General features: G+C 37.8%; 1 protein-coding gene across 1 annotated transcript; it reads right to left on the reverse strand.

Moving 5' to 3' along the window:
- Window positions 1-22: 22 nt before the first annotated feature.
- Window positions 23-9,127, reverse strand: LOC131440531 (uncharacterized). Its single transcript, XM_058611889.1, has 6 exons — window positions 8,928-9,127; window positions 8,632-8,827; window positions 8,399-8,574; window positions 7,289-8,345; window positions 361-430; window positions 23-302 (listed from the first exon to the last, which is right to left on the reverse strand). The coding sequence occupies exons 2-6, from the start codon at window positions 8,825-8,827 to the stop codon at window positions 89-91; spliced, it is 1,713 nt and encodes a 570-aa protein (XP_058467872.1). The 5' UTR covers window positions 8,928-9,127; the 3' UTR covers window positions 23-88.
- Window positions 9,128-14,779: the final 5,652 nt, after the last annotated feature.

The raw sequence follows: 14,779 nt of genomic DNA on the forward strand, positions 1-14,779 counted from the left end.
AGAATATCAAGAACTGAACAGATTTAGTTTCTACAATTGGAGTTGACGATCTATTATTAACGTTAATAAAACAATTTATTGTACATTTCTAGGACTTTTCACTAACGACTGTTTTAAACACTTTCTGCAGATACTCTACTCGTTTCAATAATTTGTCACTTGTGTTGAACTCGTTGTAAGGAATTGATATCACACAATATCCATTCTTCTCCAGCAACCGACAAGTCAGTGTTTGTACTCCATTTAACGCTGGGTGTGGCCCTTGACACATGTCGTGATAATCATGCACAAGCAAAGCAATTCTGCAAAACAAAAAAAAAGATTTATGTATCACACGCATATTATTTCAAATCATGTTACCGTTTAGCACTCGGATGCTCTTTATCAACCGCCTGCGGTAGACATTTCGAGTCCAATACACACTCGGCGTCTGCAATGAATAAAAGAAACTCATTACATAAATATACAGTATTTACACTTGTTCGCTATTGCAATTTTTTTCTTATATCATAAGCCTACTTTATAATAAATTATACCTAATAAATTGAATAAAAATTGCTTGGTTTAATTAGACCGGTTCACTGAATTTCGTCTATTGTGAAAATACGTAGCTCTAAATCAAAGACATCATATTATCAAGATATGCAGCTCTCACATTTCGCGAACAAATTGTGAGCAACATACTATTTTGCGAATATGGCACCCTCAGACGAGTCCGCATCGAAACTCGTACACGTTCCACGGTGATGGTCTTAGAACTGAAAAGTAGGCCCTTATTACCGTTCTCACTTCCACTTTCACATTCACTTCACTTAAATGTCACTTCACTTGGTTTTACCTATTACCAGTATCACGTATAGTGAAGTGATCACCACTGTGGTGGAAAAAACTAATTTTTCAACCAAATTTTGGTGGCGTGATGTTCATAATGACATCAACTTCATCCAAGTAATTACTTTTGTCTCTGAAGCGACTTCCGTAATAAAGACATAAATTCACTTCTTTTGATTTCCACCGTGAAGTAATAGCCATAGGCCCTTATTACCGGTGTCACTACACGGTGAAAACCGAGTGAGGTGACTGTGACCCTTATTATGGGTATCACTTCACGGTGGAAATCAAGTGAAGTGAATGTAGGTCCTTATTACGGAAGTCGCTTCAGAGACAAAAGTAATTACTTGAATGAACTTGATGTCATTATGAACATCACGCCACAAAAATTTTGTTAAAAAAATTACATTCATTTCACTTACATGTCACTTCACTTGATTTTCCCTATTAGCAGTATCACGCATAGTGAAGTGATCTCTGTAGTGGAAAAAACTCCTTTTTCTGCAAAATGTTGGTGGCGTTATGTTCATAATGACATCAAGGTCGTCCAAGTAATTACTTTTGTCTTTGAAGCGACTTCCGTAATAAAGACCTAAATTCACTTCACTCGATTTCCACCGTGAAGTGATGCCGATAATAAGGGTCATAATCACTTCACTTAGTCTTCACCGTGTAGTGATATCGGTAATAAGGGCCTCAATTTTCACCGTGAAGTGATACCGATAATAAGGGCCGGTGTGAGAAATGCTCGGTGGGCAGGGTGGCCTCATATCGTGACAAAAAATTACCTAATGATACGAATTTATGCAGCATTGGGCTTTGTGTGGAAATAAAAACGAGTTGAATACAATAAAATGGGAATTGTGAGAAATCGTTTATTTTCTAAGTAACTGTCGTGTACTTAGCGCCCCCCGAAGAAATCACCTCTCCCTAGTTGCAGGCGTTTGCCCGGACTACCCAAAGCTAGGGGCGATACCTCAGTTAAGTCCGAAATCTGATCTGAAGTACAATGAACCTAATCATTGCAAATGTCAAGGACAAGGATATTTGAAAAGAACATATCTCGCCTGCAGACGATCGAAGACGAGTAACTCAACGACGGTATGAAAGCTCTTTTGAAGTAGTTTAATATGTAAGTAGTCTCATCTGCACCTTCCTGCGCCTTTTGATAATAGAAAAGTTAGAATTTTATTTTAAAAAATATGAAAAATTGCTCTATTTCATTAAACTGAAAAATATATGTGTTTTCTTACAAAAACCACCCCCCTGCTATGGAAGCTGGTTCCTGAAACCGACGCATTTTGTTTTGGTGGCGTTGTTGTCAACAATATTTTAAGCTACGTTCATACCATACAATCAAACCGCACTGGTGTCAAAAGTTAATTTCTTCAAACCCAATATAAATATAACTCTTGTCTAGTATTCTCTGCAAAACAAGTAATTTGACCTCCTTTTGAATAAGAAAAAAACGTGGTTTGTTATAGTTTGATTATATTCCATCAAAATCATTTCCTTATGTTGGTGCAACCGCATGAAGAAAGATGTGAACACTGCTTAAACACAGCATTTGACAGCGAACTAGAACCAAAAGAACCAAAAATTTAGGCTTCAAGCCAATTGTATGCAGATGACAATCGCACCACAGGGGTGACAAAAACTGGTTTTTGGACACCCTTTTCAGAAAATACATTATATCATGAATTACAATCAAGTTACGGGAATAATACCTTCAGCAAACTTGTTTGAAATAACTTTCTGCACAACTTTGTCGAAGTAACTTAGCCCTTATGTTGGCCCTGAGCTAAACTAAAATTTTTATCTCACTTTTAGGGGGATTGATCACACAAAAAAATGCCAAAAAATGGCGTCTATCATTCTGAGCAACTTTGCTTAAGACACTGTACCTCAAAAACCACGATCCTATGAGTTATCAATTAAGAGCGTGAAATTGCCCTTTTGAACCACTGTGCAGTGGTAACTTTCTCACGAACGAACATGAGGTGATCGACAGGTGGAAGCAGTACTATGACGAGCATCTGAATGGCGAATCACAGGATACAGAGAACGACACAGGAATCAATCTGGGTGCACTCTCAGCCGACGACAGATTCCCAGCACCTGATCTGACGGAGATAAGTGAGGAGATCGGCGAGCTGAGGAACAACAAAGACGCGGGCAATGACCAATTACCAGGCGAGCTACTTAAACATGGAGGAAAGGCACTGGTTAGAGCGCTGCACTAGATGATTTCAAAGATTTGGGAGGAGGAGATTCTACCGCAGGAATGGATGGATGGAGCGGTATGTCCCTTCTACAAAAAGGGCGATAAGCTAGATTGTTGCAATTACCCCTCAATCACATTGCTGAACGCCGCCTACAAAGTACTCTCCCAAATCCTTTGCCGTCGTCTATCACCAATAGCCAAGCAATTCGTAGGGCCGTACCAAGCGGGATTTACTTAAACCCGCGCCACTACGGATCACATATTCGCGATAAGACAAGTACTCCAGAAGTGTCGTGAATACAACGTACCCACGCATCATCTATTCATTGACTTCAAAGCGGCATACGACACAATCGATCGAGAACAGCTATGGCAGATAATGCACGAATACGGTTTCCCGGATAAACTGACGCGATTGGTCAAAGCAACGATGGATAGAGTGATGTGCTACATCCGAGTATCTGGGACGCTCTCAACTCCCTTCGAATCTCGGAGAGGACCGCGACAAGGCGATGGACTCTCTTGTATCTTGTTCAATATTGCTTTGGAATGTGTGATTCGAAGAGCAAGGATCGACACGAGTGGCATGATCTTCTGAAAGTCCGTATAGCTTTTTGGCTCCGCTGACGATGTTGATATTGTGACACGTAACCTTAAGAAGATGATGGAAACATACATCGGACTGAAAGCTACAGCTAGGCGTATCATACTGGCCATAAATGCGTCAAACACAAAATACATGAGAGGAAGAGGCTCTAGAGAAGAAACACTACGCCTCCCACCACGAATATTAATAGACGGTGACGATATCGAGGTGGTTGACGAGTTCGTGTATTTGGGCTCACTAGTGACCGTCGAAAATGATACCAGCAGAGAAATTCAGAAGCGTATTTATGCAAGAAATGGTGCGTACTTTGGACTCAGAAAAACCTTCGGTCAAGAAAAATACACCACCGCACGAAATTGACCATCTAAAAACGCTCATTATACCGGTTGTTCTCTATGGCCACGAGACCTGGACTATATTGACAGAGGATAAACGCGCCCTCAGTGTTTTCGAAAGAAAGGTTCTGAGGACCATCTATGGCGGAGTGCAGATGGAAGACGGAACGTGGAGACGGCGTATGAATCACGAATTGCAACAGCTGCTAGGAGAACCACCCATCGTACGGATAGCTAAAATCGGACGTCTACGATGGACTGGGCATGTCATAAGGATGTCGGACGACAGCCCAGTGAAAATGGTTCTTGAATCTAATCCGACTGGTACAAGAAGAAGAGGAGCGCAGCGAGCAAGGTGGATCGATCAAGTGGAGGGTGATCTCAGAAGCATCCGTGCCTTGAGTGGCTGGCGACGAGCAGCCATGGACCGAGTAATCTGGAGACGTATGCTTGATACATCAAATGACACCCCAGGACTATAGCTATTAGGTAAGTAATATAAATCAGCTGTACAAGAAAACCGTTAATCGCTGCCATGCCAACTACTTGAATAACGTAATAACGAATAACGAAATCTGAAATCAAATCCAAGGTATTTCTGGAAACATGTAAATGAGCAAAGGAAAGAATTCGGGTTACCCTCGTCAATGAACTTTGGAGATCGTACTGATTCGTGCACACAGGAAATCTGTCAGATGTTTGCAGAAAAGTTCTCAAGAGGGTTTTCAAATGAAATCTTGACCCAGCAGCAAATTGCAGCCTCAGCACTTAATGTTCCCCTGTCTAATAACTCATTGAACTGCATCAATACTGACGGAATACCGGCAGTTATTCTTATAAAGTGCTCGCGTGGAGTAATCGCTCCCCTCTGCAAATTATTTCGAATGTCTCTCGCTACAGAAGTTTTCCCCAATTTATGGAAAGCTTCCTTTATGTTCCCAGTCCACAAGAAAAACGATAAAAAAGATATAAACAACTACCGCGGTATTACTTCTCTCAGCGCTATACCAAAGCTGTTCGAAAAGGTTATACTGACACCAATTTTCAATCACTGCAAGCAATATATCGTCGACACTCCGCACGGTTTCATGCCTAACCGCTCAACAACCACAAACTTACTATAGTTTTTGCCTTTCTCTATAGAAAGGTATTAAAATTGCTAGAAAAACCGACACTCGAACGGAGTCTCGGAGATCCATAGTGTTATATACCATTCGACTCAGTTCGACGAGATCAGAAAATATCTGTTTGTATGTGTGCGTGTACACTTTCAAGTACCATGATATTTCAAGAACAAGGGTATTTGAAAAGAACATATCATGCCTCCAGACGATCGCAGAATAGTAATTCAATCCGATACGAAAGCTTTTTTATATGTAAGTGGTCTCATCTGCACCTTTCTGCGCTTTTTGATGACAGACAACTTAGAATTATGTAGAAAAACATCTACATAATTCTCTATTTAATTTAATTGAAATAATAGCGGCATAGTATATTTGAGAAAGTTGTGTAGTTTTGAATGATGAAAAATTTTGTATAACATGAAAAACTCATAGGAATTATAAATAAACAATTTTTTTTACAAAAACTGGTTTTAGGACATCTTTTTCAGAAAATACATTATATTATGAATTACACTCAAATTACGGGAATACCATTTTCTGCAAATTTGATTGAAATGACTTTCAGCACAACTTTGTCGAAGTTACTTAGCCCCTAGGTTGGGCATGACCTATGATACAGGGTCCACCATCTAACTTTTTTTTTAACTAGCGGTTATTTCTACATTGGTAACCTATAAACTTCTGATTTGACAGAAACTTTGTTTTATTCTTCCGCTGAACGAAAATGGTTGTGTATACGCTTGAGGAACGCATGAAAATAGTGCAGTTTTACTTTGAAAATCATGGTAATGTTGCGGAATGTGTGCCAAAAAATCATCTTCTCGGATGAGGCACATTTTCATCTCGGCGGGTATGTTAATAAGCAAAATTGTCGTATCTAGGGGACGAAAACCAGCACGTTATAATGGAGAAGCCGATGCATCCTCAGAGAGTGACGGTTTGGTGCGAATTTTGGTCTGGCGGCATCATAGGGCCATTTTTCTTCGAAAATGAAGCAAGAGGAGCCGCAACGGTCAATGGCGAGCGCTACCGTGCCATGATTAGCGATTGGTTCTTCCCGTTACTTGAAGAGGAAGACTTGGACACCATTTGGTTCCAACAAGACGGCGCTCCGTGCCACACAGCCATTGCTACGATCGATCTTCTGCGCACAGTCTTCGAAGATCGAATTATCAGTCGAAATTGGGATGTCGTTTGGCCACCTCGGAGCTGTGATTTGACGCCGTTAGACTATTATCTTTGGGGGGCTGTCACAGATAAGTGTTATGTGGACAAGCCAGAGGCAATTGAAACCTTGAAGGACAACATTCGTCCAGCCATAGCTGAAATAAAGGTGCATACAATCGAAAATGTACTAAAAAACTAGACCGACCGTACAGCGTACTGCAAGGCCAGCCGAGGCAGCCATCTGAATGTTTCTATAATCCACAATTAATCGGAAGGATTGTACTTTAATATGAAAAAATAAATTTTGAAATCGATGAACCGAACCGTTTGTGTTTTATTACATGCTTAAAAAAAGTTACATGGCGGACCCTGTGTTATTTTTATCTTACTTTCAGGGGAATTATTCAGATACATTTTTTATTTCGTCAAAAAATGGCGCCTATCGCTCCGAGCTTTGCTGAAGATACTATACCTTGAAAACCACGGTTTTAAACGTGGTAACAATTAGGAGCGTAAAATTGCACTTTTGAACCACTGTGAAATGGTTTCGTGAGAAGAAAGTATCTGCCACCGCGTGGCCAAGTCAATCTTCCAACATCATTCAGATAGAAAACCTTAAAATCTTGTCAAACTTCCTCAAACAAGGAACGTCTATGGGTTTTTGTTCAAACTGAAGTAAAGAATGCAATTTTGCTATATTTTGCTATATATCTATCTTAAATTGTTCAAATTTTCATATATATATATATATATATATATATATATATATATATATATATATATATATATATATATATATATATATATATATATATATATATATATATATATATATATATATATATATATATATATATATATATATATATATATATATATATATATATATATATATATATATATATATATATATATATATATATATATATATATATATATATATATATATATATATATATTTGTGAGACTATATTCATATGAAAAGCATGGAATCACTCACCGATAGTAAATCCCATTGATGTCCTTTGATTGATTCGGACATGATTTTCCGATGGTAAAAGACTTTTCAACGCGTCCAGCATTCCAGCAATCAATATTCGTTTTCCTTTGGAAGGATCAACTGGAACAAACAATCTAGGATCGTTCACGTCTAATTCAGTGAAAGTCGACGAAGTAGTCTTAGATATAGTGGCAAAAGCATTAAGGTTTAACAGCTTCATCTTTATGGCAGGTGTAAGTTCTCCGTTGCGTTCGTTCGCCAAGTTCGCTACAAAGTTTCGATTTAACACTGATGCCAGTTGCTGCTTTGAAACAGAATTAAGTATAGCCAAAGACCAAACAGTATTCAACCAATCGACAGATTTTACAAAGTCACTCTCCACCAAATTGTTGATCAATTTGGATCTGATGCCATCCACATTTGAAGGCTCATAGCTAAGTGTAGCTAAGGAAAGAAGTAAACTGCTAACATGTGATGGTTTACATATTTCGCAGTTGGAAACAATCCAATCAGAGAGAGAATCTAGTGTTGCAGTATCTCGATACCGTAGCAAGCTTAAACTTGTCAAAATCGACCCAATCGGTGCTGGTTTATCTATGTTATGGGATAGTTCTAGTTCCATGTCAGCACACACTCTAGCTGTCAATACTGAGTCACGAAAATTAAGATTGGCCATGGCATACAGCAAATCCGCACATTCCTTCAGATTAAGTCGCGTCGTATTATTACATATATTAAACGCCAGTGACCGAAGTAATGGTGTACTACGCTTTTTTTTCTGAGCCAGAGATGCCATGACTTTGATCATTTGTGGCATCGTCAATCCGGCAATTAACTTGGCTGCTTCGTCGTTTGCTGTTACTCCCAATACCATTTGCAAATCGTCAACATTCTTTGAATCTGTACGTACAGATGTCGAAGCTGTTTTGCCTCCGTTATTGTTCCGATTATTTGTCCGTCCTAACACACTACATAATTGAATAAATCGATTATCATTTTCAAATTCTCCTAATTTAATCTTTTGTATAGAACTCCATTCAGCCAAAATTGAGACTATCTGTAAGCATTACTAATAAAATAATATCCTAGACCATTGTATTTGATAAACACCTTTAAGGCTTGCTTTCGTGTAACCTTTGATTGTTGTGGAATCTCTAACAATTCATTCACTGTACTTGCATTAATAATTTTTTCATCCACTTCATTTGGAACTATCGACATGGTAGACTTCACCGTTATTCGATCATCGTGTAACAATGAAGCAAACGCTGCAGCAACTATTGGATCTGAATGCGAAAATGGTTGAATCGTTATAGTATAATTTAATTGAAACAAATACATACTTTTAGTTTTACTAGCAAAAGATGCTTTTTGTAAATTATTACGCCTGTTGGCAGAAATTTGTTCGGTGTTGTTGTCCTCTTCCGACTTTCCGTCATACGGGGTTACACGAGAAGCAAATGGTGCTACAGGTGCACTGAAATTACGCCTAAATATGCAAACACCTATGTTTCCACTAATTTTGTACAAATGAAACATCTGAAAAATATACCAAATACAGCATTTCGATAAATAGAATAAACTTTATGTAACATAACCCTTCCAGATAGGTAACAGTTCAAAGGAAAATATTGCGTACCTTGGAAAGAAGCTAACCGATTACTATATTAACGTTCGGATATCCTACTATTTGCTTAATTTTTAAGCAGTTGAACCCTCACCGAAGACCAGCTTTTACCAGAAATATTTAAATTTATTATACCAATCAATTCCTCATCATACCAATGTCTGCAGAACAAAACCGAAAACTTGGTGTCGGAAGATTGTGTAAGAGAAATGTCAAATTCAACTATAGTAGTGTTTCACTGGCTAATATTTATATTACATTCTCTCGGGTATGTACACTTCAAACGAAGAGTACATTAATTAGTACACGATTTTAAATTACACATTAATTGAAATTACCCAGTAAATTCGAACATCAGACGAATCGTGCTCGAACCCAGTGGATTTTGTTGACCCGCATCGGTCCGATCGTCTGACGATATCGGCCCGATTGTAGTGCTGCAATCAGGCCTAATAGGACAATTCTGCACCATTTGCATTAACCGCGTCAACCTGGAAAACTATATGCTTGAATTATTTAACGTTAGCGCAAAAGAGTGAAGAGATACCAAACATGGCGTTATCGGGCCGACGTCATTTCGATAGCCTAACAGCGCGATAGCGTTTAATTTGTAGAGGTTTCAATCTTAAGGTCATTCGCCTCTTCAGGTCAGAAAAACTCTAAAACTTTATTATTATTTTTACGTTTCGTCTTTGACTCATCAGTGCAGAGCAGTTCAAATTGAACTGCTTAGTGCTAAACTCGGCAGTTCAATTTGAACCGCTAAGCAGACGTAAAGTTTCTGCTATTTACAGAACACTTTTTGTTTTGCAACGGAGTGCAATGTCTTTTCTGAAGTGCCGAACGAAAACGTGTTTTCGACTATTTCTGGCCGATGCAGATTTGGTCATTTAGGGGTTAGCCAAATTTTGTGCTAGGGCACATAACCGTTTTTATTATTTTTACGTTTCGTCTTTGACTCATCAGTGCAGAGCAGTTCAAATTGAACTGCTTAGTGCTAAACTCGGCAATTCAATTTGAACCGCTAAGCAGACCGCTAAGAAACGGTTATGTGCCCTAACACAAAATTTGGCATTGAAAATGCCGAGTGAATGTTGTTCAGACAACAACAATAGAAGAAAACAGTAGGAAACCTATGTCCCAGTTATGCTAAGGAGTAGTCCGGAAGGCTCGAAGCTCGATGTAAGACTTTTACGTTCTCAAATTCGTCCCAAGAACAATGCAGTGGGTATTAGAGCATTTGCTTGGGGTCAATCTTTATGAGGGTGCAGTCACAGACTAACAGACATGACAGTATGAGTAAATTCTTATAAAAATAATTTTTCGTGATGCACTAGTTCCACCTATATTGTACTGCGCGAACTATTTACTATCGGTACACCCCTTGTGTTACGTAAAAGTTTTTTTACTAGTTGGTTTCCCCTCGTTTGTCAGCACCGATCAGCTGCTTGCAGGGATGCCTGATTTTATCAAAATTTTTGAAAATGAATCGTCACAATAAATTATTGGATTACGTTGATAATATATTTAACTTTTTCGCGATGTTGGAAGGTAACCATTTATTTGACTCAACGTTGTTCATCTAGACTATTTTTTATTGTGTTGGTAGTTTTCACCCGAAATTAAGTGGCGGCAGACCAGAAGCAAGTGAATATGTATTAAATCTGTATCCTGCATGAAATTCGCATGGACGTATACAAATCAATACATTACAGGTAATTCTGCATGAATGGCAACTCTGTTGGTAAATGAAAAAAATAAACACAGTCTAGATGACAGACAGGATGTTTTTGATAGGTTAACGTGGCGCCATCATGACACATGTGAGTACTGTCCCAAATAAAGGAATATTCGAAATGACCGTTAAAATGATTGAAGAATCTAATTTGAGTGTCCTGTCTGTTAGTCTGTGGTGCAGTTCTTGTAATTTGTATAAATAATAATTTATAATAAAAACAGCGTACCATGAATGTTATAAGTATTTTAGCTATTAATTTATTGTTCGTATAATAAGCAGAAACAAAAACGTAACGTAGTAGCTGAAAGAGGAAAATTCAGTTACTCACATGATTGCAATACAAATTTCTTTTATTCAGGCGACTCGTTGGAGCTTAACGGGTATAATTGAAACGAAATGACTCGTGTGTTTGAACACAATAAATATACCATCGGTAACTTTTTGGTACTTTTTGGTTGCCAACTGTTGACAGCAGTGTGACAATGAAAAAATAACACGCTACAAGACAAAATTAAGTTTTGATTTCGTATCAGCTACCGTAATCATTGCGATTCAAAACAGAAAAGCAAATATAGTGTCGATCGAAAGCTAACGTGAATTCTATGAGTAAAAAACTACAAGGATCAGCCTGAGGGGGATGACACTTAAAAACTTCACTTTAAACCCTAACGGATAAATCGTCTTTTTTCTGTGGTGCATTTTCTTATAGCCGCTTGTTCAACTTTACTGCGCATAGTAACGGATGGTTTTGGATCGGTTGTCTTTTGCTGAGTTTTTTCGGGTTAGAAACATTACCATGATGATTTGTACGTTGTTTATAATATTTGCTTGTGTAAATTATGCCCGGGTTGGTGGCTCAATGCATAGGGCGCAGGTCTTACAAGCCAGTTGTCGTATGTTCGAGCCCCGACCTGGAAGGATTCTTAGTGTCAGTAGGATCCATAGTACTAGCCATGAAATGATTCTGTACACTAAGAATCGGCTGCGAAGAAGTTGAAACAGAAAGGCCAAATTCCACAAAAGGAATGTAATGCCAGGACTTTGCTTTGCTTGTGTAAATTAAGCTTATTAGAAGAATCACGACTGAGCTGAATATTCACAGTTTAGTAAATATCAGATAGAAACTTGATCCAATTTGGTTTATTTCAGACGAGTAAAGATCAATATGTATTTGGAAATATCCCAACATTGACATCGAGACAAAGCTTTTGTCCATTGCCTATAATTACCCAAGTAACATTTTTAATATTAATAAATACTTGTAGGTGTCTGCAATGCTACATAATAAATCTTGCAATAAAACTTTAAACTCCACGAAAGCCTACTGAAAACCTATATAAGAGCATGTTCCTGCCAAGTGGACCATTCTTCATAAGGTTTATAACTCAAAATGAAGAATCAGCAAAAACCTGCTTTAAAACTCCAAATTCAAGAAAATTTTGAAACCAGCTTTACGATCAACATTAAATTTATTTGGATGGATTGAATTTCGCTTTGAATAAACTGACGTTTTGATATTTTTCTTGACTATGTGTGTGTCATGTCTACTTTCAATGCAATCAGTAAGAATATATTAGATTTTTTTTACGAGTTTGAGGCTGTTCCGAACGTAAAAACTTCATGCGCTTTTATTTTTATCGTGAATGTAAGGATAAAAATTAGAATTATAATTAATCGCTTTGAAATAAATGCGGTTTTTGCGAAAGTCTTAATGATTTATGAAAATTATTTTTCGTGATTTGTCGTCATTTTTGTATAAAACTATTTCGTGGCGTTAAATCTTGTGCATACATTCTGAAAACGAATCATGAAAGTCCATCATATTTCCTCGTTTTTGCATTTCGAAGTTTATTTGATGTCAATAAATGCTACGGTATAGAACATCATAATGGCGGCCATGAAATTTCCTTTAATGCAAATTACACTTAACCTAAGAAGCAATAAATCAAATAGCCTACAACTAATGTGTCATAAATGTACTTTAGAACCCTCAAATTTGCTCTGAGTGAAATTGTCATCCAATGAACACGCACACACACAAAATTAGATTTATGAAAGCATTTAACTGACAATAATGTTTTAAAGAAAATGTTTGAAAGCAATATTAAAAGTGTTTGCATGGTTTTATCCTAGTACAAATTGTTCTGTTTTTAGTTCTGTTGTTAGTGTAGGTAAAGGGTTTTATAGAAGCTTTGAAAAGCATGATATTACTGGTTAAAAGAGACACTTATTATAGTTATCATAAAACAGGTAGTGATTGAAAAATCAATTACAAAACTCCTATAAATTATAATCAAAACCATAAGGCATTCGAATTGTTACTTGGGTACACAGCTCATCTGGAGAAGTTACTCCAGATTACCAATGAACTGGAAAATCGAACCGGTATTATGTTAAGCTTCAATTCCTGGCTCCTAACATTTCAAGACTTTCATAATGAAGAGTTTAGAGAAGAGATACTTAACAAATAAATACTTCCGGGCTCATCAAAATTTCTTTTCAGTCATGCTACTATTAAATAAATTTAAAATTCGACACGAAATAAAAGTGAGGATCTTCGGTTCCAAACATCACAGTCAGTACAATCGAATTAAAGTTGTGTCCAAACAGAGGACGAAGAGAGCTCCTTCCAGCTAAACATGCGGTGGAAAATATACTTGGCGGTAACAATAAGTCTGGTGTTGCACTAAACCATAGCCATCATATTAACAAGATATCCAGCGCTCACATTTCCCGAACAAATCATTGGCAACAAGGATGGCTTTTATCGTATCAAAGAACGTTCAATCTTCACTCTTCACACGATTCAATCAGTGCCATCAAAGAGAGTTGGAAATCATCGCAAAAACAAACACCCGGCATGGCTCATTTAACATAGAATAGACACCAGTGCGAGAGTGAATTTCTCTCGATGACATTTCTTAGAATCAAAGGTTAGCACGTCGCTGTGGAGATCCTCTCTGAAGCAACAAACGGTCGCTTATTCTCGTTTCGCGATCCGATTCTATACAGGTAGTTGATAATTGCGATAGAATAATTTCACTATTGCCGCTTATTCTAACTATGTGCATATAACCTTTGTATAAGTTGTGTCTATGAAAATGTATGTGAATGCTCCACACAAGGGTTTTGAAATATTGCAACCTAGTATGAGAAACATTAAGATGAACCATCGATTCGATTTTCTGCGATAATTGTCAACTTGCGATTCTCTCTTGGCAAATTCCACACAGCAACGATCATTATCAGACTGTATATTTTTTCATGGGCCGTGAAATACTCAGAGTATGAAGTGGAGCGAAGAAATGTAGAAAAATTCTCTCGCGGTTCATGTATTGAGAGACTCGAGTTCTTATAGCATCTTCTACCGGATAGCAGCTTCTGTCAAATTTTCGGCAATCACCAACACTGATTGGCAACAATATTTTTTGCGAGCATAGCGCCCTCAGGCTAGTTCGCATCGAATCTCGTACACAGAAGAAGGGAAGAGAAATGTCAAATTCGTACGCGCCAAAATAGCAGCACTGCGCACCCATACAATTAACATGATATGTTGAATGTAACACCGTGCGATGGCGTTGCTGAACTGAAGATTGATTTCGCTCCAAGCTGACAGGGTCTGACTAAACCCTGGTGAACGGCCTCAATGTCAAAATTGGAATTAAATAAAATCAATACTTAATTCAAACTCTCTGTGCGAAAAAATGGGTTACCAACAAGGCGAGAGTCGCTTAACACAAACTATATTGTGCCTCTAAAAACATCCGTGATATACTGTGAGTCTAAGTGTGCCACGCTGTGCTCCATGAAACAGCTACTTGTCAAAACTGTGCCCTTTGTGTGCCGCAACTGTGCAACTGTATGAAAACGAAAGTGCCAATATTGATAAATGCACCAACGCATTGTGTTAATGTGTGATTGGCACATTGTTCTAAGCGTCCTCCCCTTGGTTACCAACGAAACAATATATCGATGACAACATTTCATAAGGTGCTAAAAACAAACAGATTCATTTAGGATAATCAACTTTGAAAAATGAGTTAGCATTTAAAATTCCTATTTAACTATTTGAACTCATAATTTGTGTCTTGCATTAGAATATGTTGTAATAATTTGCAAAGTACTC

The sequence above is a fragment of the Malaya genurostris genome, chromosome 1, assembly GCF_030247185.1.
Source record: "Malaya genurostris strain Urasoe2022 chromosome 1, Malgen_1.1, whole genome shotgun sequence".
NCBI classification, from domain to species: Eukaryota; Metazoa; Arthropoda; class Insecta; order Diptera; family Culicidae; genus Malaya; species Malaya genurostris.

Excerpts from the sequence above, each read along its gene's own strand:
- LOC131440531 (XM_058611889.1), bottom strand. The coding sequence starts at position 8,827 with ATGTTTCATTTGTACAAAATTAGTGGAAACATAGGTGTTTGCATATTT. Across the intron at positions 431-7,288 it reads ATCAATGGGATTTACTATCG|ACGCCGAGTGTGTATTGGAC; the intron begins GTGAGTGATTCC and ends TATTCATTGCAG. Across the intron at positions 303-360 it reads GAGCATCCGAGTGCTAAACG|AATTGCTTTGCTTGTGCATG; the intron begins GTAACATGATTT and ends TTTGTTTTGCAG.